The sequence below is a fragment of the Sinohyriopsis cumingii genome, chromosome 3, assembly GCF_028554795.1.
Source record: "Sinohyriopsis cumingii isolate HCF-2022 chromosome 3, ASM2855479v2, whole genome shotgun sequence".
Taxonomy (NCBI): domain Eukaryota; kingdom Metazoa; phylum Mollusca; class Bivalvia; order Unionida; family Unionidae; genus Sinohyriopsis; species Sinohyriopsis cumingii.
The window spans coordinates 93,902,164-93,928,204 of NC_142963.1; the positions used below are offsets into that span (position 1 = coordinate 93,902,164).

Genomic DNA, 26,041 nt, shown 5'->3' on the forward strand with positions numbered 1-26,041 from the left:
AAGGATCAATTAAGTGATGGAGTATGACGCAAGTAAATGCTTGCTTCTTTGTTGCTGATTTTTTTTAACGGTAGAAATGAATAAAAAAAACAATAGAGTATGAAATGACATTTTTCAAAACAGTTTCAAAATAATACTAGTCCTCTTTAAATACTTTAGACGCTATATATTGACTGAAAAAGCGCTTCAGCTTTAAAAAAAAGAGACAAATAGTTTATTGTGCATAATCTTCAACCAGTTTGAATATTCACTGGGATGGATGGCGTTGACTTTTGGGGTATAATACTACCTTTTGAGCAGTAATAAATTAAAGGGTACACTTGTGAGCAAACTTGACGTACAAAAATGTCTTTCGTTTAATTATAAGATATGCTATTCTGTAAAACGTGCTCGAATTTCTGAGCGAAATGACTTACAATTAGACCGCATCGACCCACTAAGAAGAACAGATTGTTGCTGTCAACCATGTTATCCTAAACAAATAATATTAATAAACAGATCCGATGAGTGTCCGTCGCAACACCCCGAACCATCTCAAGCCTTCGAAACACTCGAAAGAAATCGAAACTACCCCAAACCCTCGAATCATCCAAACCCCTCTCGTCATGTCTAAAAGAAATAAAATATAAAATATATTTTATTTATATCATTTACTTGAGATGTGCTTTTTCTGTCTTGGTTTGGTGCAGACGTTGCTTGCCTGTGTGGTTTGAGGGGTTTCGTGTAATTTCAGTAAATTATATAAATAAAAATGGTCTTTATTTTAGTTTTATTTGTTCATATACACCGCTGTCGGGCTTTTATGAGCACGTAATTTTTCCGTCACCAATATTTACGCAAAATGCATGCTGAATTCCACATTGACAAAAATAAAATACTGCAATGCTTACCATTTGAAAGAGGTAATTGTCACCAGAATATTCTGTTCAAAATAATATTAATTTTTGGACACACGGGACACCACCCCTGTATTTTCATGACTCGCAATATGTAGGCCTAATCTGCGCTCATCTTTCAAAATATATGTTTATGCACCGGGCTATACATGTTGACTATATCAGATGATAAAGTACGTGTGGGACACCTTGTAAAATTAGAAAATTGGATTAAGATGCAATATTGTTCTAAGGTACACATTTACATCTTTTAAATAATGTATTTATTTGTATGATTCTAAAAGATAACTATTAATTAGGCTTTTCTTGGTTACAAGTTCAAGAAGGTCGTGGAGTGGGTAACACGTGATCCAGTGTTTACCGATATGACGTAACGTTGCGCAGAATTACCCGACGCGCAGAATTGGTCGACATGGTGGTACGTAAGGAGAGGCTTTGGGGCGATTAGAGGGTTTTGGGTGGTTTGAAGTGGTTTGAAGTGTGTCGTGTAATTTTAGTAAATTATATAAATAAAAGGTTTTATTTTATTTCTTTATATACGTAACGAGCAGGTTTGCGATGTTTTTATCGTTGATTCGAGTGGTTTTGGGTGTCTCGTATAATTTCAGTAAATTATATAAATAAAAAATATTTTTTAAAATTTTATTTCCTTATATACGTAACGAGAGGGTTTGGGGTGATTCGGCGATTTGGGATGGTTCGGAGTGGTATGGGGTGTTTCGAAGGTTTGGGGTGGTTTGGGGTGTTTCAATGGACCCCCGTATGCCCTTAGGTGTGAAGTAATGATCGCTGTTTGATAAGACACATGCAGCTGGTTTGAATCTGAGTGTAGTAGCAGTAAGGAATTAACGAGCCACAGCTTATATTTGTAGAACTCAAGTCCTTTGCGTAATGTTTCCTACACTGTTTACTATACCCTATCATACATAGCCATGTAATACTGTATGAACTAGCGTATACGTTTTGTTATATCTGCCGGTTTCGTGTGCTGACGTATAGATCTAGTTGGAACAGGTAGGTAAGTATTATCTTTCGTGGACTTTGGATCTTGAGAACACTACAACGACCACAAACTAACCAGGTTGGTATCTTATTACACTTTATTTTCAAATTTAATTTTTTTAGCTTTTTTTCGATTAATATGTCTACAACAACGAACTGGCCACTAACCACTGTTCGCCGTAAAGATCATGTTTTTTTCCAATTGTCTTCCTCTAAGACAATCTTAACAGTTTTCTTTGTACAAAGTTGGAAGCATATCTAAGACAATCTTACAGTCTTGTTTGTACAAAGTTGGAAGCATATCTACTTTGCTCTCCTTAATAGCCCTAGTTTGTCTCTATCGCTACTCTTCTCATTCAGCACAATGCACATATTTAATTATGTCACGATCTATATCATTGTTAAACTAATCTAGAGGTGGACAATTTGCTAAAGTATGTATGCATCCGACTGCCTCTAAATTGGAGCACACCAGCAAAACACGCATACACGTTCGCAGGTAATCCTCCACACACACATCACAGTGTCTTGAACTATCATCATAAATGTAATATTAGGAGAGAGAATGCTTTTTTTTCTCTAATTTTAGCACCGTCTTAGGAATGTATGAATGATCATGCTTATACTCCTCTGCAGTACAGAATTGCACTTGCGGAAATTTTTTTTTTTTTTTGGGGGGGGGGAGGGGAGCTTACTTCCAGTCTTTGCAAGTATCCAAGGTAGAGTTGGGGAGGGGGCTGTTAGGAAAATTTATTGTATGTCGTTATCATTATTATGCTGCATTATATTTACGAGAAAAGCGAATGCTATAAGGGATGAGGTTGCAGTAGTTCCATTTATATTGTTTACTGTGTGAACTAACAAATGTTTCACTTGGCGGAAGGTGTGGGGGGGGGGGACAACAGAGGACACTTCACTCAAAATGATAAAAAGTGGACTTTAGCGGTTGGAAACTCCACGGTACGAAAAAATCATGGAATTCACTCGTTTCTTGGGTTATAATTTTTTTTATAGCTCTATCTCGGTGGGGTTTTTTTTTCGTACGGAAGACACATACGAGCACGAGAAAGCATGAAGCCCGCGAAAATGTATAGTGCATTAAAGACAATTCTTTGATATAATTATCGTTATTTAAAAGTTCAAACATACTGCTCTTGAAAATATGGTATCCAGGTATGTAGCGATTTTTTGGGGGGGTTAAAATAACGTAAGAAGCGCCAGCATTCTCTATGCCAAAAATAGTGAATTAAGATTTAGGGCATTGACTGATTTTATTTTCTTTGGCGAATGATTCTGGCGTGATAAAAAAAGGCAAGCGTTTGGGTAGCATATTCCGATGTCCATCGCGAAGGAAGATATCCCTTCTTTTTTTCTTCGTACAAGGATGAGGTACCGTTGCGATCGGACAGGCCCTAAAACTTAGATACTCTGCTTACAGGTCCACTGCTCAATGCAGTGACCGCTCTGTTACAGAGCTAGCAGACACTGTATGTTTGAATATGGTTTAACGACATATCAGTACAATTAGAGCTATACAGTGGCGAGTCATTTTAGACATCTCCAAAAAGCCATACAAAGACAAAATAAACAAGGGCAAAATCCTAAAAATAATAGACCTTCCCAGTTGGAACATCATCATGGGATGTATCCATGGACGAAATTTTTTGACTTCATTAATCGCCTGTTATGACAAACGGGAGGGCGTATTGGGCATATTTTATATACTCGAATCCGTAGAAAGGGTTAACAACTTATGTATGTATTTATAGGGTGTAACAGCACATTAGCAGTCAAAGAGTGCCGAGAAACACAAATACAAAACGAAATCCAAAATTATTAAAAATTATTAAAATAAAAGATCAAAATTTCAACACAGAACGTTGAATGCTTTATCGCAAGGAGTGTCATAACTAGGCAAATAGGTTGCCTTCTTGCTGGGGTTGGGGGAGCGTTGTGCCTAATTCTACTTCTCCAATACTGCGTGAGGGGTGTCACTAACAAACAATGATAAGTGGAATGGGCTGGATGTTTTACAAAAATACAACAATTTTCACTGGGTATATGTTAGTGTGTTATCAATTCTAACTTGCAGGTCAGTATATTAAGATACCTGGTAAATATTGACATGAGATAATGGCGGTAAATCTTAGAGGAAAACGTAATGTGACAACCAGGTTTGATTCAAGGCAAAGTCCGAATCAAGATATAACATCTGCTCAGTCGATAGAGTTCACTTTATTTATTACATTTATAAAATTTGAGTACATTTGGCATACCGGTTTGGAAGAAATCAGCTTTTAGCTTTCCCAAAACAGATTTTTTTTGGTCATTTTCTCGCATATGGTGATTTTTGCACATGTGAAGTGCAATTATAGTTATTGCCGTGTTAGCGCCATCAGGTTTATTGAACTCGATGCAAGTGGTGTGTGTGTGAGAGAGAGAGAGAGAGAGAGAGAGAGAGAGAGAGAGAGAGAGGTTTATGTAAGAACAGAACTCACTGCATTTTCAATTTCAGTTATAAGATATGTCCATTTACAAAAGAAGTAACAAACATGATATAACGAAATGAGCAACTGTTATCCACGGATTACATATACAATAATTATGCATATATCTTGGGTTTGGATTGTGTAAATTTGGTACCAGCTACAGTCAGTAAAAGGTAAAGTCTATTATTATTCTGTGAATGTTGTATGAAAAGACAACTTAGACATGCCATATGACACTTTATATCCTGATCAATCTGTTGTTGTTGTTGTGGGGTTTAAATCCATTTATCAGCACACGATAGGCTTTGCATGGCGGCCAATATTAATGGTGGAGGAAGAACTCGGGGAAAATCCCGGGAAGAACCATCGACCCGCGAGAAGCTACTGACAAGCTTTCTCACATACCCACATTGGCCGAATCCAAGACTCGAACCCACGCAGACAGAGGTGAGATGGCAGTGATCCGTAACGGTGAGCGCTTTAGACCACTCGGCCACTCGGAGCCCCTTCAGTCATATCGCTACGATGTCTGCAGTGTGACAGTTTATAGTGATGTCTAGCACTGTGGCATCTTGCCACAGACATGTAGCACGATATCCCACCCAGTTACATTATCCTGACACCAGGCCGACCAGCCCTAACACTAACCTCTTAATGATGAGTGTCAAACGAGACAACTGTATGTACCATTTTCGTAAGCCTTTGGTATGACTCGGCCGGGGATCGAACCCACGACCTCCCACATCCGAGGCGGAAGCTATTTTTTAATTTTTTAATATCAGTGGCTGACATTTAAAAATTTTGATCTACAAGGTTGACCTTGTATAAATTATATTTTAACAATTGATAACTACTTCTAAAAATGGAAAATTCTTAAGCACACTTATTTGTTTTCATTCATATCCCTTTTAGTATATTTGGTGTGCAAAAAATTGTATAAATACATAAAAAATCAGAGCAGCAATCTGAAGAATGTAGATTCCAATAAAAATGCGTTCATCTCAACTATTATCACCAGCAAGATCTACAGGTGTGATGACAGAGGAACAGGAAAGGCGTTAATTCATTGTGTCTCAGATTATCTGGATAAAGTCAATCCGGTTACTCTACAAGTTGAGTGACTCTTAAGTTTCTTTGATATTAGTATAGGATGTACTAGCACTGCATGTGTCATATGTGTATTGACTGACATATAGATGTGCGCATTTTTGGCCTGTGCAAGGAAACTTTTTGTGCGTTGCGTGGAACCTTTATTGTTTTTTTTTTTTTAAATATTAAAATGAATATTCAAATTTTAGGTCATGACTTTGCAGTAGGAACAATCTTGTCACCAAATTCTTTGATTTTATTTTATTTTCTGACTTAAGCATTTTCTGCACAAACTACACATACGTGGTAAATAATGAGAAAACTTAAACTGAAAACCGAAAATCGAAGGCTTTCCGGCTAGACTATTACCCATTACCATACGAGTTACTTTGTGAACAGTACTGCTCGCTTATATGACAAAGGCAGAGCCTAGAAGAAAGGATCGTATCTGTTAGATATGTAATACCTGACATTAGTGTATACTGCCTGAGCGCTCCTCGATATCGCAGAGCAGAAAATGAGAACAATACTACAAATGTTTTGCAGAGGGTACGTACTCGTTTTTCGCTTGTACAAAAGGAAGTGTTCATGCATTGTGTGGAATGTTAATTCTTATATGAATATTGAAAATATATTTTATAACTCCTGAATTTATATTAGAAATAAAATCGTCACTGCCTTGTAGAATTTCGCAGTATCTGCTGAAGTTCTCAAAAAGAGTAAATCATGAGAGAAACCGGATTTAGAAAAAAAGAAACAGGTTTTTCAGCTGGAACACTAAGCAGACGAAACAGTGCTCATCATAGCAGACTCTAAGATTCAAATTATACATAACAAATATTAATAGTATAAATATGTAACAAATACTAATAGTATAAATACGTAACAAATATTAATATCATAAATAAGTAACAAATAGTAATAGTATAAATATGTAACAAATATTAATAGTATAAATACGAAACAAATAGTAATAGTATAAATACGTAACAAATATTAATAGTTTAAATACATAACAAATAGTAATAGCATATACTCGTATTTGACAGCGGTAGGTTCTTGGAGCTGGCTGCACAAAGTCTGCAGTCTGGTTCAACGTGAATCTGGATTCATTTTCATTATTTACTATTTAGTTCAATATCGTTGTTCTCTTTGATTTTTGTTTTGAACATTTCAACAATAAACTGTAATGCAGCAGCAAATTAGTAAAGAAAGAAATAAGGAATATGTCCAATGAGATTCGATGACCTCACGACTACACTCGTTACTATTCCCCTAGCCTAGAAAATCGACGCGAACATTTTGAAATTAATCGTCCATGTCAGTTAAACTGCACAGTTGATTGGAATATGTTGATATATACTTAATATATTCATTCTTGGAACACATGATCCTACCATATTTTACGTAATTAATTATTGATTTAGTAAAACCGTCTTTGTCAATAATAATAATAATAATAATAGGCACGTGTGTAATCAGTAAAGTCCCTATCGTCTGCAGAAGCGTTTTCAAAATTGCTGGTGAGGTATACGCGAAAACAGCAACAATATTGCGTGACATCCTCAAAATATGTTGCATAGCTTTTCGTGATTTTTTTTCCTGTGCAAATTTAGGAAGTATTTCTACGTTACTTGGAATAATTTCTTCGATGATTATTAAACATATATTCACGCTCATAAATCTACAAAAATATTTATTCTGTTTTATTTGATTTTTGTCTATTCAGAAAATTCTTATTCTCTGCCTAAGTACCATAAACGGGCGTGGCGCTCTACAGTTCCGTATTTTGCATAGGGCTAGATTTTTAAAGAAAAATAATTTCCTTTGTTTTGCTTTCTAGATATCTTGGCCATTTAAAAAAGAATTTGTTTTTCTTAGATGTTGTTAAAGGAACCTTTAATTCCCTTTACTTTAGTGTTTGATTTATGGGTTTAATTTGGGGTTAAAGAGTATGCCTCAGATGTGCAACTATAAAAAAAATGCTAGTACCGCTTTGTCATTTCCACTTCCAGGACTTAAGTGGTAAAAAACAATAGCTGATAAATTTTTAACTTTTTATATATTTTGTAAACCATTCATGGTACCTTCAGAGCTCGGTATTGTCTGTTCTGGTAAGATTTGTGTTCCCTATTTTAATAACTGCTAAAGATAGTATACTTTAGACCAATTCAGGATGATTTTTCGAGCATATGGGAGCAGTTTTTTTAGTTAACCGTGTACAATATCAAAAGAAATATCAGCCACTGTACATGAAAGTAACATTTAGGTATGACAACAGTCTCTCCATTGTGCATATTGCAAATGCGAACAAGTTCACCATACACGTCACTCTCTCAGAAGAACATCATATATGTATAGCGCCCTTTAGGCAAGCCGGAAACAGGAAACCGGAAACGCATGTACGCCGATGAAATATGTTACTACTATAAAAGCTCGCTTCACGTTCGGAACTGATCGCTAATATCAATAGTAACGCGAATAATTGTGGACATGCTTTCTAAAAGTGTTTGTATATTTTATATCATGTTTATAAACAAACGATGTACATATATCAAGCTGTACTGCGTTGTTGATAAATAGCCTCGAAAAGTGCAACCGTTTTTGTCCATAGATCAAAAATTCAACTTAAGTGGCTGAAATGAATGCTTATTGGTTGTTATGGTTTTTGTTTGCTTTTATTTTCTTATACGTCAATAGGCCAACTGGTTTGAACGACGAAGAAATCTTACCATGCCTGCTTGAATGGACAAACAGCAGGATTTATTCCTTGATTTATTATTTCGGGAACTCCATATCACATGCTATAGATTTTAGTTGGATTTTTTTTAAAACAAGAGTTAAAACAAGCTCTCAAATGTTGATGCAAAAACCCATAAGTTCAGCCATGAAAAAGAATATGATTAATCGAAAGTTCAGAGCAAACACTGAAGAGAGATCAGAAGTAAACGCTCCAAATGCAAGATGTTACGAGTGCACAGTTGATTCAAAATGGACTATTAGAACTACCATCGAATCTAAATACAAAACGTTAGCAGGATTATTACCAAAATGTTCTTGTTTAACATGTGATAGTCATAATTCTGCTCGTCTGTAAAAAGATGTAATTTGCTCAGTACATTTTAAATGCAGCATTATTTATATACTATGAAATGAAAATGTACAATGCATTAGGACAAGAGGTTTCAAAGATGCAAACGTCACAGGCAGTGTGGATTGACCTTAATTACCATGTTTGCTTTGGTATATGGCGAACTCCGCTGTGAAAAGAATAGACCCAGATCTACAGTAACATATTGTGCTGTCAAAAGAGAATATATGCTTTTCACTGGTTATAATTTTTGTTTAAAAAGTATTACTTTGATCTGCTGCCGCATTATGCGATGGTAGATCTGGGTAAATATGGAAAGTGACTACATGTATGTGCGATTGTAGATCTGGGTACATGGGGAAGTGACTACATGTATATGTGAGACAGAAAAAAGAAAATAAAACAACTAACACATACCTTTTTGGACTAGCGCTGTGTATGTTTCCAAACACTGTATTCAGAATTGAAACAGCATGTTACACCAGTAAGATGCTGGCTCAAAATGGAGTCCGCCAATAATTGTCATCGATTTTTAACTCATTATGCACTGCTCCAGCTTATATTGCTTGTACTGACATTGAAAAAGAGAGAGTTTAAAAAATTAATGCATTTTCTTAAATTATTATGGCTTTATCACAAAGTCACGTTCGTGAAATCATCGGATAAGAATATAAGCCCCTATAGACAGGTCTTCAAATACAGACGCGTCAAGTATTTGCTAACTTTGCGGCATATTTTTTCTGTCGATACGTATAGCTTCTTTGCTGTACTACATTATTGAATTGATTTTCTAGAATCAAATGAGCTGCACAGATATTCGCTGTTCGAGTTATCTGATGAGTCTGACTTATTTGCAAGTCCTCGATAGACAGACATATCGATGACAAAAGTGACCACGCTGAGGCGGTGTTGCGGTCGCTGTAGACTTCATTGGCATGTCTGACAGTAATGCTGCAACAGTGCGGCGTGAGAAATAATTACCTAACTTTGAACAATGCTGGCACACATGTTCTTTTTCTTCAAACCAAGGTTATGTTCGTCAAATCCCCTTCATTAAAAAGTCAGCATAAAATACCATGCTAAATGGCTTTGATTGCTTAATCTGCATTAGTTGTGTTTAATTGATCTGCATTAGTTGTGTTTAATTGAAAGACGAGGTTTTTTTTTTCAGAGTAAGTCTATTCTTGCTTCTTTGCTGTTGTAAAATTAAAGAATTTATTTTCTACGATCTTATTTTCAGGATCCAGAGATAAATATGGCCGACAGAAGGGTGCGGATTGTGGTAGTAGGAGCGGGGGTGGCGGGTCTCTCTGCAACATGTCGTCTGCTAGAAGCGGGCTTCAGTGACGTTATCCTACTGGAAGCCTCTGACAGGTGTCTTTTGTATATTTATAATTTATTTTATATATTTTATTTATATATTTATTTATGTATTACTTACGGGTAAGACGCTCATTTCAATGGGTGAAAATATTCGGATCCCCATGGTCTTTTCTTTTAATAAAAACATACAGATTTTCGAACACTCAAGCACAAAATTTGTCAAAACTGATCATGGAAAATTGCTGGAATAAATGTCGACATGTTTTTATTTTTTAAATGACAAATATTTTTCTGCCAAACTCAGTACAGCTGTAGAATAGTTTTGTTCTTCGCCTGAGTCCAAAGAATAAAATGTTTAATATATAGTAATTCGTTTCTTTAAACGAGCATGCACATTAAAACAATGGTCTCTGATTTTAAATCATTGATAACTTCATGGTAAGATATACAAAAAACTACAAAAGAGTTTTGTTACGAGTAGCTGGATAAAGCGATTTGGGTGTGGCGAAGGGGTATACATTTAGGTCATTAAGTTGAGATTAGGCTGATTTCAGCCCCTAACATGTGATGATATTGATTTTCGGCTTCATATCATCCATTAGTATCAACACATATTTTTTTATAAATATTTTTATTTATTTACCGGACTAAGTTGAGATGTATTCATATACCGTATTGAACTGATAACTATTGCGGTTTTCTATATTTTTTTGTATACTCCACCTTCTCCCATTTACGCTAGCCAAATATTTTCCGTGACACAGCAATAATGGAATTCAAATATACCTAAAGGTTTGTACAAGTTTGATTTATTGGATAAAAAGCATATCGACGAGGGCATGTCCGCGAAAACGCTGAAATAGTTACATTTAGGTGTGCGATACGGAAATAAGGATTGAACACCCGTGTTGAACACAGATCAACCATACTATTAAACGGGTATGCAATAGCATGAATTTCTGGACACAATCTGAGAAAATGTTTTCTATCGTCAATATTATACCAATATTTGAAGGTACTGAAACTGGATTAAACCAGAAAATGTATAATAATAAAAGAACTCGATTCCTGTTTCCACAAAACCCTGTACATTTTTTTTTGTGGCGATAACTTATTGTATGGAATCGGACAGAAAAATTTACATCGAAACAATTTCTTCTGTTGGACTTCCGCTAAATTATCAGAAAGGTCCCGTCTTAATAGACCATATATTAAAACAGCAAGTCAGAGCTTGAATGAAGAGTTTTAATAAACAGCCATTGAAAACTTTGTTAAGATAGAACATATGTATTAGCCTTGGCTTTTGGTTTCATTGTCATCAATGGTCTTATTCTAATGAGAAGTATCTTTGGTTTGGTGTTTTACGGAACATCAACACAAGTAGATTATTTGCTGCTGAGGCTACCGGAACAAAGTGCATTGTCCATTGACACACCATGCTAGCTGACCTAGGATGATGCAGTGGTAGGGCTTGAACCTTCACCCTTTCGGTCACGAATCAAGCAAGCTAACCATGGAACCACCGCGAACACTTGTAATTTGCTATATGGTTAAAAAGCAGGTATAAAAACGTATTTATATAGAGTTTAAGTACACGTGCAAATAAATGGCTTCAGTGACATTTGCTGAGCATTATCTCGAAATATGTCCCGACCCTATCTTGTCCTCGAGATAAGATAAAGAGTGATTCGAAAATTGGGACTTTTATTTTCCTTATTTGATCGCTCCTGAACGTGCACCAAAGCGCATAAAGTTTCGACAGTTCTGTGTCTGTTACCCGCAGCAGGGAGCAGGTTGTACCAAACCCAAGAAGGGCATTAACACTGCCACATAACCGCGACGTGATCGCCTTTTTCGTTGTTGTTGATAATATTAATAATATTAATGTAGTTTTTATGTATAAAATCATACGACCATAAGTGTACAATATTGCAAATGTAAGGACTATATATTATTTTTTTTAAATTGTATACTTTGTTGTAATAGTTTTGATTGTTTTAACAGAATGGGTGGAAGGATTAATACTGTGAAGTTCGGCAAAGGAGAAGATCATATCGTAGAATTAGGAGCCAACTGGATACACGGACCTACTGCCGAAAACTCCACTTTCACCGTGGCCGACAAATATGATCTGCTTAAGCCATACAAAATTCTAAACAGGTACATTGACTAGTATTGTTTAGGACTGAGGTAATCAGTTTAAGTTTCAGCAATACTAAACAGGTACATTGACTAATATTGTTTTGGACTGAGGTAATCCTTTTAAGTTTCAGGAACACTAAAGAGGTACATTGACTGGTATTGTTTTGGACTGAGGTAATCAGTTTAAGTTTCAGTAGCACTAAAGAGGTACATTGACTGGTATTGTTTTGGACTGAGTAATCAGTTTAAGTTTCTGCAAAACTAAACAGGTACATTGACTGGTATTGTTTTGGACTGAGGTAATCAGTTTAAGTTTCGGCAAAACTAAACAGGTACATTGACTGGTATTGTTTTGGACTGAGGTAATCAATTTAAGTTTCAGCAAAACTAAACAGGTACATTGACGGATATTGTTTTGGACTGAGGTAGACAGTTGAAGTTTCATTTTCAGTAAAGAATCATCGTATTTCCTACACTCGCTTGTAAGTCGAGCGCGACTGTAAACTGCATAGTCCTATAACTGTCATCGCAAAATGCGCCGGCAGATTTGGGACTGTGCAGTTTGGTAACCGTAATCAGTAGAACAAGCAGCATAGAACCTGGTCTACTAGCGCATTAAACAATGACACAAAGGGTCTATTTTGTTTTAAGTTGGACTGGACGTTTAAGCGAGTAGAGACGGAACGTGTGTGTGTGTGTGTGTGTGTGTGTTCTGAATAATATAACATTCTGCCCAAGTTTGATTGTTCCTCATAATTTGGCATTTTCGTGCACATTTCATTTGATATTTTTATCTTTTTTAAAAATCCTTTTGCTTGTTCGTTTTAAGCATTGACCAGCATATATGGACAATCAATACCTTCCTTTTTCAGTTTGTATAAAGGCATAGTGACAACTGTCTTCAAATTCATATATAATTTCGCTCGTGATTTTGCATCACGGTTCCTTCAGATTGTTAAAATTATTGTGTAGAAATTCGACAAATTCTCGATAATATTGAATTTTGCGTTCTCTTTTTTTTCGCTTAGAAAACTGCATCTCTTGAACTAACTAACACAAACTTGTCTTCTTCCAGATTCAATGAGAATTTCATCAAAGAAAATGGCGAAGAAATCGAACGGAGGCTTGTTTCGAAAGCCTTGCAAATTTACCTGAAACTCGATGCCGAGGTGTTTAACAGCGAAAGAAGAGGACACAGTCCTAATCAAAACCTGTACGAGAAAGCAGTCCCGGCTTTCCAGGCGGAACTTGATGCAATACCAGAAGGAGAGAGAAAAGATGTCGCCAGGGCTCTACAGGCTATGTTAAATTATTCACGCTTTCACAATGGCGATGAGCTGGAGAAAATTTCGGCTCCGGGGCTGGCAGATTATATAGAACTGCCGGGTGGGGATCTGCAAATCCCACTTGGATATATGTCAGTTTTGAAGAAGATAGCGAAAGATTTTCCAGCATCAACTATTCGATACAACTGTGAAGTGCTTGAGATAAGGTGGCAAGAGAGAGGTCAGTTACCGATCAGGTTAGTTTGTAGGGACGGTATATACACAGCTGACCATGTAATAATCACATGCTCTCTTGGATACTTGAAAAAGCATAAGGACAGGCTATTCAGTCCAGGGCTGCCGGCTCACAAGAAAAGAGCCATTGATACGGTAGGGTTCGGAAGGGTCGACAAAATATTTCTACAATACAAAGAGCGATTTATGGATCATGGCTTTGCAGGTATAGTTTTCGCCTGGGACGATACAACTAAAGTCACTTGCAGCACATGGTATAAGAGAATATTTGGGATCGATACGGTGGATAACAATCCAAATGTCTTGGTAGCGTGGTTGGCGGGGGACGGGGCGGAGCATATGGAAACATTATCTGAAGAGGAAATAGAGAAGGTCTGCACTGATCTTCTGAGAAAATTCCTTCCCGGCAGGACAGTTCCAAAACCCGAGAGGGTCTTGGTAACCCGCTGGTGCAGTAACCCCTACACCCTGGGATCTTACTCCTACCCGGGAATGGAATACAGGCACGGAGACATGCTAGTGATGGCAGAGCCGCTCTGCTACCAGGACGTACCGAGGGTGCTGTTTGCAGGGGAGGCAACACATGAAAGGTTCTTTTCGTGTACACATGGTGCTAGGTCATCTGGTATCCGGGAGGCGGACAGGCTGGTTGAGTGGTATTCAAAACATAAAGCACAGGCTAGGCTTTAGCATTTAAGAGACTTGGAGTTTACTTCAACATCAAATATTTAATTCACAAACGATTAGTCTAATTTTCTACTTTTAAAGACAAGTGTTGATTATGTATATAAGAAGAAAAAGAAGGATAAAAGCATATACAGAGACACACGAAATGTTGTTTTCAAATAAATATTTTATATTTGCTTATTATCGCATTATCTGGTACAATGAATTAATGACATCGGTAAGTCATTTTGTAATTGTAATAAATAGCCATTCCATTAAAAAGAAACGTGTAAAGTGCAGCTTTTCAACCCACAGTTCGTTTTACAATCATCCGGAATGGTTGCAGCCGGAAATCCTCAGAAGCATGGGCATCAAAATTTTGCATCCATTTTTAACATGGGGGATACATCTTAGACCGACTCGCAAGCGACATACCACTTCCCATGAACCGCTTTAAGATTTTATTTTAATTTCATTCGATCTTTTTTTCAAACATGGACTTGCTGTAGTCAGGAATCCAAACATGCATTCCACTCGTACAGCGTTCGCAAACGTGGTCAGGGCACCACGCAAACTGTGACTAACTGCAGCGCTCTGATGCATTAATCTCGTGGCGTCTGTCATAAATGAGAGTTCATTTGTTGCCGCTGTCTCAGTAATCTTTATATCGAACACTTGTTCATTTACAACGCCAACATTGTTCAACAAATGTTTAAGACTCGGACATTATCTGTATGAGACAACCAAGTCTGAGACCTCGAAACTGATCAAGATCAGTTCACATTCTAAACATGTAACTGAAAAATGTTGCTGAAATATTTTATTTCATTCATTTTATTTTTATATAGTTGTGAGTGTTTCTAAAGCAAGAGAATTAACATTGCTGGTTCAAAGAAACGAGAACAATACAAAAATGACTGAGTGTCATCTCCCAAATGAGACAGTGTTCTGTGAATGAAAGAATTTGACTCCTCAATATAATCGATAATAGGCAAGAATACACATTTATCCATGCATTGAAAATTTGTCAAGTCATTCGTTTAGTGATCAGACGGTGACATTGAAACTGTTGGAATATGAATATAACAAATACAAGGCGAATGAGTGCCATCGTAACAAATACAAGGCGAATGAGTGCCATCGTAACAAAGAATGAAGAAAAGTGAAAAAGAACATGGATCTAAAGAACACACAAATTCTAAAGGGTGTCTCTGGTTTCAACTATAACGTTGGTTTTAGGCAGGGCACAGGAAAAATGTTCCTTTTTCATTTTAAGAGGGCAGTTTCTTTATACGCTGGAGAATCTTCTGAAACGGGTTAATTTAGTCAACAGTCTATTAAGATTTTGAAGAGTTTAAAAGGTCTGACGGCCTTGAATGCCACACATAGACTGATACTGACAGCTTTCCTGTACATGTTAGTAAAAAGCAAATAGGAGACGTGTGATTTGAAGAGAACAAAATTTGAGGATTGCTTCAGAACCAAAATAATTTACATTAGAATATGTTTAAATATTGAATCAGGTCCTATCTTATCTCTAACTTTATGTGGAATTTTATGTGGTGTGAGGAAATCTGAGTGTCAGATACTTATCCCAATATGTTTTCTTTGTTTTCATGTTTGATATAGATCGACAGTTGACAGTGGGAGCAAAGTGGAGCATCTCCACGTGTTTGGTTATAACGATGTTTTGTCGTGTCGTTCTAGTCTCCATGAAGCAGATATATATTTAATCGGAAATTATATACAACAGAACTTTTACATTATAACTATAGATGTACAAATGACATTAAAATCTGTTTCACGAAAGGCCTCATTTTGCTTTTGCTAGGTTGGAGAGTTAAAACAAACGTTTATCAGAATCAATCTCTCTCTCTTTCTCATGCTAACAAGGAAGATAAGCTTTCAGTTTAAATATATGTACTCATTGAAAGGGGGCGACTTATTTATCAATATCCTTCTCCCCCTCCTCATTTTCGCACGACAATTACTTAAACTGTATGCCTAAGACATTTTCCCACGTTTAGAACGATTTGTGATAACTTTTTAAAACGTTATTTGCTTGATTTTTTTTTAAGAATAAGCCTTATTCGCAATGTTATTTTTTTAATACATGCAACATTTTCATAACCTCGATCTTTGTTGTGGTTTTTTTTTTTTTGGGGGGGGAGGGGTTGTTTATGGTGAGACTATTTTTGTCACGGGAAAAAAATTCAGTATATTTCAGCGCCATAAGGAGACGAGAATTGTTCGCGAACATTGTTCACATGTTGAAACCTCACACAACCTCTGATGTGGGAAAGCAAGAGAAAGCTTGCGGAGCGTGCAAAAAACGTTAAAAGCTGCATTCGACATCTTCAGTAAATTCCCAGCGTTAGGTCGATTTCAAATATCATCCAAGAAAATACTCGTGGCGTTTAGGTTATCGGATAATGGGTAGCCCCAAAACTACCTGAGGGTAAAGCGCCAGGGGCGCCCGCAGAATATTTTTGTGTGCATCCTTTGCCCCTATGTGCGGGAGCGCATGTAAGGCGCGGTTACATTTCGTCGGAACAGCGATGAAACGCGACAACAATAATACCGCCAAATTGGCCAACCAGTAATCAAAGCGAAACATATTCATGGTCAATGTATAGGGGGTTTCACGGTTAGTATCTCCCCTTGAAAACACCAGAGGGCATATCGGTGCAACTCACTTCCGGATAGTTAAAACAATTAAGCTGTCAGATGTAGATTAAGAAATGTGACAGACCGCTCATATTATGCAAGCAGGATCGACATCTCACTATCTTAAAAATAAATTCTATCAATATTTGATAATTAATTTTACATTTTTCTTTTTTTTTCTCACTAACTTGCGCTGCTCCCAGGTTTCAAATAAATATTATCTGCCCATTTCAGAACTTCATTATCTTTCCATTACTACCTTATGCTCTAGCTTGTATTATTTGATTGTGCGAAAGTGTATCGCTGCGTAAAAAGTTCTTGCAATTTATCTCGCTTGAAGAATAATGAAAATATGTTTATTTTGTACAGCTTCAATCATAGCAGTTAATGGAGGTTGAAAGACAACGAGAGAAAATTCTAACTTCTTAAGGTTTTTTATTATTGATATAGACTGTTGCTTTTCTATTAATGTTCACTATATTTTTCATGAAATAACGTGAGTTTTTTCAAAATGCACAAAATGTCAACCACGCTTGAACAAACAGGCGCAGTACGAGTCTCCTTGATGATTACTTTTGATTTATTTTCTTGGCTTTTCTATTATTGTTCATTATATTTTCCATGAAATAACTTGATTTTTTTTAAAATGCACAAATGTCAACCACGCTTAAACATACAGGCTCACGTACGAGTCTCCTTAATGATTATTTTAATTTTATTTCTTTGAAGATTGGAAATTTTAGAGTATACAATTTGGAGAAATATCGATGTTAGACACACTATGCATGTATAGGACATTTGTGGCTCTCACCTATCTGTCTTTCTGTCTTTATCTGTCTGTATGTCTGTCTGTCTGTATGTATGTCTTCTTTCATCTGGAAAATGGGTATGTATATCCTCGAATGAATGGGTGTTCGCATACGTATATTACATAAACATACTTCTGGTTAAAACGAGTATAAAATGATGCTAAGATAGAAAGAGTGACTGATAGATAAAGACAACAAATATGAATATTTGTGAGTATCCATTTATTATTGACTTGTAGAGTATGTTCTTACAAGCAATCTCTTTTTTTAAATCATACTGTTTGCACTTTTACACCTGTTCACGTGGATCAATATTGATTTAAAAGGCGAACCAAAGTAATATGACGGAATCTGTGAAATAATTGGATCTTTAAAACTTACATATTTGATGCAAGGAAAGTTAAACAGAATTAAACTTATTTTAAGAAGGCTGTTCTAGATGAATTTGCTGGTGGCAATCATAATCGTTGTCTAAAGACCCCAGCAAATTTGAGAGTTATTACGTATCAGCATAAGCAAAGAAAAATCATGCTGAAAGTTATTGCATGTAACGTCCGATATTTGATGTTTCAAAAGTCAAAAAGAAAATGAAACAACAAATAAATATTCCGTCTGCATTAATTACACTCATTTATCGTTATGAAAGCTAGTCAATTATAGCTTTGTTAAGTTCCTCTGAATACATTAAAATACTGTGTTCCATTAAAAAAAATAATTCAGCATTACAAATCAGCTGACGTATCGAATTCGTGTTATAATTTTCTTATCGAACTCGTGTTATAACTTTCTTAACTCGTGTTATAAACCAACTATTAGCCTTGCAAAAATAACTGAGAAAGAAGGATGTGTCAACATATGAAAAATGCAAATTGTTGAGATTGTTTTCGTTAAGGTTATATAACCAAAAATCTGCAATAAATGTTTAAAATCGGAGAGCAGAGTAAAATGTTCCAAAATGTATCTGAAATTATGGATAATGAATTTATCTTATTATGTATGGACAGTGTATTTAATTTAATTATTTTATATCATTTAAGTATGGAAAGTAAATATTATTTAATTATCTGATATAATGTAGGTATGGACACTGAATCTAATTATCTGATTTAATGTCTATAATTATTCTCCTAGTATGAACAAAAGATGTTTGACATATATAATTGATTCATTGGTTTAACCATAATGATCTGTATGTAGTACAGCTAAGATACCTTCCTTTGTTGACTTTATACTTTGCCAACGGTGAACTATCCGGGACTGGAAATATTTTGTGGGCATGCGCATTGGAGCTAAGGGGGGTAAATTTAGGCACTACGATCAGTAACTCCGTTGCAACTGTGAAACCCCCATATAGCTCAAACACTGTCCATATTTGACGATTTGCCATAGGCACTGAAAAAACTAACTTTAATTTAAAAAATAAACTCAGGAGCAAGGCAGTCAAGTTTCCCATACTGTCGTCCGTTAGCATTCTTTCGTGATTTTAGAGTAGGGCATGGTCCCAGATTTTAATGAATACTCATACTTATGGTACAACGAAACAAAATCTTGTATCATATTGTATCCCGGGCCCGCTTCTTACGATTTTAGTTGTTTCTATGATAACTATGAAAATTAATAGAAAACATTTACTATTACAGAGCTCCTCGTGTAAGCTTATGCTAAATCATTGATGTTTCAATGTTGTTCCGAGAAAGTTTATATCTTCCTTGGACTTCTTGAGGGGGCCCCGAGTGGCCGAGTGGTATAAAGCACTCTCCGTTACGGATCACTGCCATCTCACCTCTGTCTGCGTGGGTTCGAGTCTAGGATTTAGCCAATGTGGGTATGTGAGAAAGCTTGCCAGTAGCTTCTCGTGGGTCGGTGGTTCTTTCCGGGAGTTTTCCCGGGTTCTTCCTCCACCATTAATACTGGCCGCCATGTATCGTGTGCTGAAAAATGGCGTTAAACCCTACAACAACAACAACATCTTCTTGGGTATCTACTGTTCCGAATATATGGTCTTAAATTAAGTAACAGAAAAGGCAAAACCCCACGCGTTTAGTAAAATTCAACAGATAATAAAGTTCACTAGATAACAAAATGAAACATTAAGATGAGCTTACATTATTGTTAATTAAATCCCAAATAATCCTAAAAATGATATCACAAGTCCAAAAGTATAGAGTTATGTATGAATTCCAGTGATATTCCTACTGAATTCCTATCTTGAATGTGCTGTTGTACCAATAGTCTTGATACATCAAAATGATATGATCCAGAATGTCATTGAATGAGTCCTTAATACTCCCCAAAAGTCCTTTTAGTCCAAAAGTAACGAGGACTTTGCAAGTCCATCAAAATAATTTGTAAATAAATAAATAATAAATAAATTATATCTGAATACAACAGTAACTACTTCTAAAAACTTATATTAATGTTTGAACAAATAAACTTGTTGAGCTCAACCTTATATTTGTCTTCACTTTGTGTTGCAATAGCATCTTATGAAGAAGAAAAGAAATCCTCTTAATGGAACATTACCTGAAACTAACCAAGTTCGCTTGTAGAACCTTCTGAGGTCATTACCAAGGCTAGGTCTTGAACTCAAACCCAAATAAATATCTATTTATAACTTACAAACAAGACAAAACGCATTAAAAAAACTCTATCCTCAGTCATGGACAAAGGTCGAGCACAAAATACAATTAACTATATATACAAAACACTGCAAAGAAAATTTTCCTATCAGAAGAAAAAAGGTATTAAAAATATGACGAGATACCATTTGCTCGAGCGATTTCCGATTTCAGCGTATCGTGCACGATTTCATTATGAGGTAGCTTTGGCGAAAATGGAAAGAAATCAAGATCCGGAAGAACAGGAAGTAGACTTTATGGTTCGAACGGTGAAAAAAAAAAACAAAATGGATCAAGTAGTTTGATCAGGAGGACAATGTTTCAACTGTGATTTAAAAGTTAACGAAGTGTTAATTGAGTTATGATCGGAAAAGGTTCCCTAGCTTCATGACATGCACGATGAATTCGGATGGAAAATACTTGCGATCTTGAAAGCAATCTTGTTTATAATTTCAGAGTGAAGGCAACACGAAGAACATGGTTCGGCCAGATTACAAACAATCGAATCATGTTTCCAAGATAAGCGAATTCATCTCTGATCAGTTGGAAGTCCATTCTAAGCGATCGCAGTTCCGAATCATCGTCAATATAACACATTGCCTTGATCAAGAAGTATCTTGCTCAAAGTGCGCCAATGCAGATTGACAAAAAATGAGCAATTATTTAAAAAATGTACCTTTGAAGGCTGACGCAAGTGTCGATACGCATACTTTCACATTGTTTAGAATATTCACCACAACAGAAATAAAGCTTATGGATATTGCAAGACAATATTTATTATTTTCAGATTTTCAGCCTACATCAAAGCAAAACACAGGTTGATCTAGATGATGTATTAAAGTTTGTACTTGCTCTCCCACCCCTGCAAGAAAATCCTAAAACATAGCCCCTTTAAAAAAAAAACAACAAAAAACAAAACAAAAACAAATTACAAATATATCCCATATGCCGAAGAACAAATTTTACTGAGCATATACAACAGTGTGCAATAAGACCTGAACGTCTTCCCAGGGCATGATAATTATATACAACTATTGTGCAATAAGACCTGAACTTCTTCCCAGGACATGATAATTATATACAACAGTGTGCAATAAGACCTGAACTTCTTCCCAGGGCATGATAATTATATACAACAGTGTGCAATAAGACCTGAACGTCTTCCCAGGGGATGATAATTATATACAACTATTGTGCAATAAGACCTGAACTTCTTCCCAGGACATGATAATTATATACAACAGTGTGCAATAAGACCTGAACTTCTTCCCAGGGCATGATAATTATATACAACAGTGTGCAATAAGACCTGAACTTCTTCCCAGGGCATGATAATTATATACAACAGTGTGCAATAAGACCTGAACTTCTTCCCAGGGCATGATAATTATATACAACAGTGTGCAATAAGACCTGAACTTCTTCCCAGGGCATGATAATTATATACAACAGTGTGTAATAAGACCTGAACTTCTTCCCAGGACATGATAATTATATACAACAGTGTGCAATAAGACCTGAACTTCTTCCCAGGGCATGATAATTATATACAACAGTGTTTAATAAGACCTGAACTTCTTCCCAGGACATGATAATCATATAGTAAGGGATAGTATACCTACGTAATTAAAGTGATGCATAGTTCTATCGATAGATAGGTCATACAAGCATTATGACTGCTCGAGAAATTTCCTACCACAATGTGACGTTGTGAAGTTGCTAAGTAATACTTAAAGTTCAATGCGTCAGATTATTTTGATTTCCGTTCTTTAGCTGCTAACACAGGCAAATTGTGAATCAGACTGAATAACAAAACCCCAAGGAAGTTGCAAGATTCACCCGAAATAATATACTTCGATTTTTAAAAGATTTTTTTAGCGAAAATGAAAGATACGCAGCAATATTTTTTTATCGAACAAATAATTTAAAAATAAAATAAATACAAGTTCCAGGCTTGGTAGAACTACCATCTTTATTTATATTTATATTGAATGCATTCTAATAAGTCAAACGATGATAATACAATTTTACCACCTCGCGGACAGTTTCTCTCCTCATGGATAGAACCCGAAAGACGTAATTGGCAGTCATATTTGTGGTTTGCTGACAAATTTATTATTAATTTTCTGCGGTGTTTTGGAAGATATAATAAATGTATAGGATCTTAAGGAACTGATTCAGAATATATATAAAGAAAAGAAGGCAAACCTGATACTTGTAATTTATAGAATGATTTTGCCTCAGTATGACTTGTTGAAAAGTTTAAATTTTGGTGGGCACATGTTGGATATGTCTATGATGGCATATAAATCACAAAGCCACAAATAATTAGGTCTGACTCTTACGTCTGAATTTCTGCTCCAAATGTCGAAACAGACGAGTCCGCGTTTATTCAGTGTTGGATTTTTAATCTGGAAATGCCACTGATTTTCCTGTCACAAACCCAAATATGAAATATTCTTCTTGCGATAAAAATCCGTCATCTCAGTCTAGAATTACTATTGTCAGGGATATTCTTCAATGTGCACTATAAAAGTTCATTTTGATTATCATTTTACCATTTGCAAGACATAGTAATTGCACTGCATAGAAACAAAACTTATGTAAGTGGAAAATTGCTTGAAACCTTTTACATGTGACTTATCTGGGCAAAAGCAACCGACAAAATATGAATTTCCGTCAAACTTTTATTGATACATGGCTGAGTTATACGCGACTGAATACCATGATAAGATGTCATTAAAGCCGAATGTTATGCAACGGTCACGTCAATAAACCAAATCTACAGTTACCTACTAGTTTCTGACTTAATGATGCACGAGACAGGAAAGTTTGTACTAGTCTTGTATCACTGGCCTTTCATGTCAATACTTCGTGATTTTGCACGAAGATAAAGATTTCACGAAAAGGAATAATTATTAAGTGAAAAAGTTTTTTTTTATATATCTTAAAGCGAATATCTTTTCTTCACTAGGATTTCTCTTACCAATATCGTAAAAATCTTTGTAATAAAAGTGATAGATATAAAGTGTTATACTCTAGCTGTCACAAAGTATTATTATTCTTTTTAATGAAAAAACGTATCATGAGTCTTCGTTCTTCACGAAATCACTAACAATCCAAACGAAGATTATTTTTTGTCGTGAAAAATTAACATTTGTCATGCAGTTTCATCGACGAAGATACGTTTTATGAACTGTCTTTGTAAATGAAAACTGTGAAAAGAAAAGTCAATTTTTCATGTAAGGTCACGCTTATAAAAGCATTTTATTGTGAATAAAGTGACATAATTGATGAAGGTCACATTTTTTCACAAAAAATATTTTTTATTGGCGAAAAATTGCTTGTATGTGTAGTGAAACCTTTTTTTTTTTTTCTCTCGCGAAAATGACAAGAACGGACATTATTAGTCCAGCCTTGTTTTTCAAGGATCCAGCGTGTTTTGAATTGAGATTGCACCCACTGACATAGCTCGAGAGTGGGGTTCTCAAATATCTCTGTGGCAAAGATCGGCTGCACGTGTTCCGACCGGGAACTGCTTTATTGGTTGAAAACTTGATTTACTGTATGTATTAGCTGCCTCTTGTAAACTCGAATTGAGAAACTTGCTTTTTGACTTTTTCCTGGACTGGCGTGGTGATTGGTACTTGGATGTCAGTGGGGGTGGGAATAACTAGCGGATACATGTATAATGCAAAAAGGCCCGGTTGTTCTCGTTTTTACAAAAAGGACGTTATTAAAAATAACGTTAATAACTCAGAATATATATCATGGGGTCACAGACCAAGAATAAGACAGTTTAGCACCTACAATGGATACAATCAATATAATACATGGAGCGGAAGGGGTGACTAAGGGTTACGCCTAAAAATGCAAATAGACACAGTTCTTCTGGTTTTTACAAATATAACTATAATAACTCTTAGAATAAGCCCACGAAGTCGCAGGCAATGAATAATACAATTTAACAATTACAAGGGGTGCAGCTAAAGAATAATTACAGTTGGTTGGAGAATAATGGGATGAATCAAATAAGATCATAGCTAAATTGTCATTGATTGTCTTCTTTGACTGTATAATAGTCTTATATCAGTTCGGTGTATGATTTCCTTACCGTACAACAACAACAATGGGCATTGTATATTTTGTTCTTAACTTGTCAATATCTTTTTAACATGTTATCCACCACGTGCCCGAACTACAGTTTGAAACGCCATAAATACATGTCTTCGTGCGTTGATACACTGTTGATAACTGCTGAACGTTGCCTTCCTGAACGTCTGAGGTAAGACTGTGAAATGACAACTGTGATGTACCTCCAGAATTCGCAAACGACATCAAACGTGTTTCCGCAGCCATTGAACGAATTATCAAAGGTACCCACAACGTAAATTTTGAAAACAATCCTTTGCCAGTAGTAACACCATCAGCACTCCAAAATTGCTCACCCTTTCGATATAATCTCTGTAAAAACCCAAATATGTGACTGTGAGAAATCGAACACGAAAATGACAACGGGTCTCCGTGAAGTTATCCTCGACGTTGCATATATCCAAGGTTATAATTTTCCTTGATGCCAATGACTACGGCTTATATATTTGCATCAGTAGCAGCGTTGCTTTTCAGTTTAGGTCGCCGTTGTACACACTGCACGGTCGGAGTCCATGCAAAACATCATAAACGAGCCAGTGGATCTTGCATAATCGTCACTGTATCCGGCGAGTCAGAGAACTGTCGTGGTAATATTGACTTTGCTCAAACATGCTTAAATGTCCTTACCATCAATGAAATAATGCGTGCTGCGTAATTAACATTGTTTGTAAAAGTCTTAAATCAAATTTTAAGAAGGCCTCACACAGAAGCAGACGTATCATGCACTTGTAAATCTATTCGTGACGGTTGATTAGGCTCCGTGGTCGGGTATGAATAATACTGAATCAATTTTTTGCTTCGATCTCTCTTTAAAGGAACTGCTATGTCAAACGCGGGATTTACTATTTGTTCAAATTTTGGCATTATTTATTCAATATTGGTCCAGGTCCAATCCATAGCCATTACGGTTATTACTGCTTCCATTGCCAATTTTCAGTCATTGAAACAGATATGCAATGTTGAACAGCTTCATTGATAATCTTACTGACCAGCTTGGGCATTGCTCCTGTTGATGGAAGTATAACCACCGAGTTAATATTCGTCGTAGTGGATCTCAAGTCGATAGAACAATGGCAATCCCATACTTTCCAACTGATCAGCAGTAACGTTTTTGATGCTATCACCGACTCATATTACAACTTCCGTTATTAGTGTAGCGAGCGAAGACATAACCGTAAGTAACTTTGGTGCGCCTGTAATCACCAGTCCATTTCCATAATATGTCATGTAAAAGGGATTTCTCGCGTTAACAACACGCACTGGTATAACAAGTCCACATATGATGTTATTTTATTAAAAAATCATATCGATCTCTAATATACATTTATATTGTCAGGGTTTTCTTACAGAGATCTTTCACGTGCCCGTACTGTTCTATAAGAGAAAAATAAAGTTATGCTAACCCGAGATTTTTGCATGGAAGATATACTGGTGCTGCAGGGTTAATTGATATCAAATCATCTGGTTCCACAGTTGCTGAAAATCCAAACAGTATATAACCTTTTGACGCTTGTGTTGTTGTTACAAGCTTCATAACATCACTAATTAAATTGATCTGAATCACTGAGGTAATCTTG

General features: G+C 36.0%; 2 protein-coding genes across 4 annotated transcripts in view; one reads left to right on the forward strand and one right to left on the reverse strand.

Annotated features, from left to right (window-relative positions):
• The window catches only part of LOC149803308 (stearoyl-CoA desaturase 5-like), an 80,413-nt gene extending 71,282 nt beyond the window's left edge, over positions 1–9,131 (reverse strand). The window contains exon 1 of the mRNA XM_089953008.1: positions 8,985–9,131. The gene's annotated coding sequence lies outside the window, so the exon portion shown is untranslated. The remainder of the gene's footprint in view (positions 1–8,984) is intronic.
• LOC149803309 (spermine oxidase-like) lies at positions 1,658–16,027 on the forward strand. 3 transcript variants are annotated; one of them, XR_016420192.1, is made up of 5 exons: positions 1,658–1,977; positions 9,808–9,941; positions 11,895–12,050; positions 13,108–15,314; positions 15,345–16,027. XR_016420192.1 is itself a non-coding variant. In XM_089953005.1 (4 exons), the coding sequence occupies exons 1-4, from the start codon at positions 7,970–7,972 to the stop codon at positions 14,240–14,242; spliced, it is 1,440 nt and encodes a 479-aa protein (XP_089809131.1). In that variant the 5' UTR covers positions 7,543–7,969; the 3' UTR covers positions 14,243–16,027. The 3 variants fall into 3 exon arrangements, 1 of the variants encoding a protein (XP_089809131.1); XR_016420191.1 differs by lacking the exon at positions 1,658–1,977 and adding an exon at positions 7,543–7,984; XM_089953005.1 differs by lacking the exon at positions 1,658–1,977 and adding an exon at positions 7,543–7,984 and having other exon boundaries at positions 13,108–16,027.
• The last annotated feature ends 10,014 nt before the right edge of the window (positions 16,028–26,041 follow it).

Excerpts from the sequence above, each read along its gene's own strand:
- LOC149803309 (XM_089953005.1), top strand. Across the intron at positions 9,942-11,894 it reads CTACTGGAAGCCTCTGACAG|AATGGGTGGAAGGATTAATA; the intron begins GTGTCTTTTGTA and ends TTGTTTTAACAG. Across the intron at positions 12,051-13,107 it reads CCATACAAAATTCTAAACAG|ATTCAATGAGAATTTCATCA; the intron begins GTACATTGACTA and ends GTCTTCTTCCAG.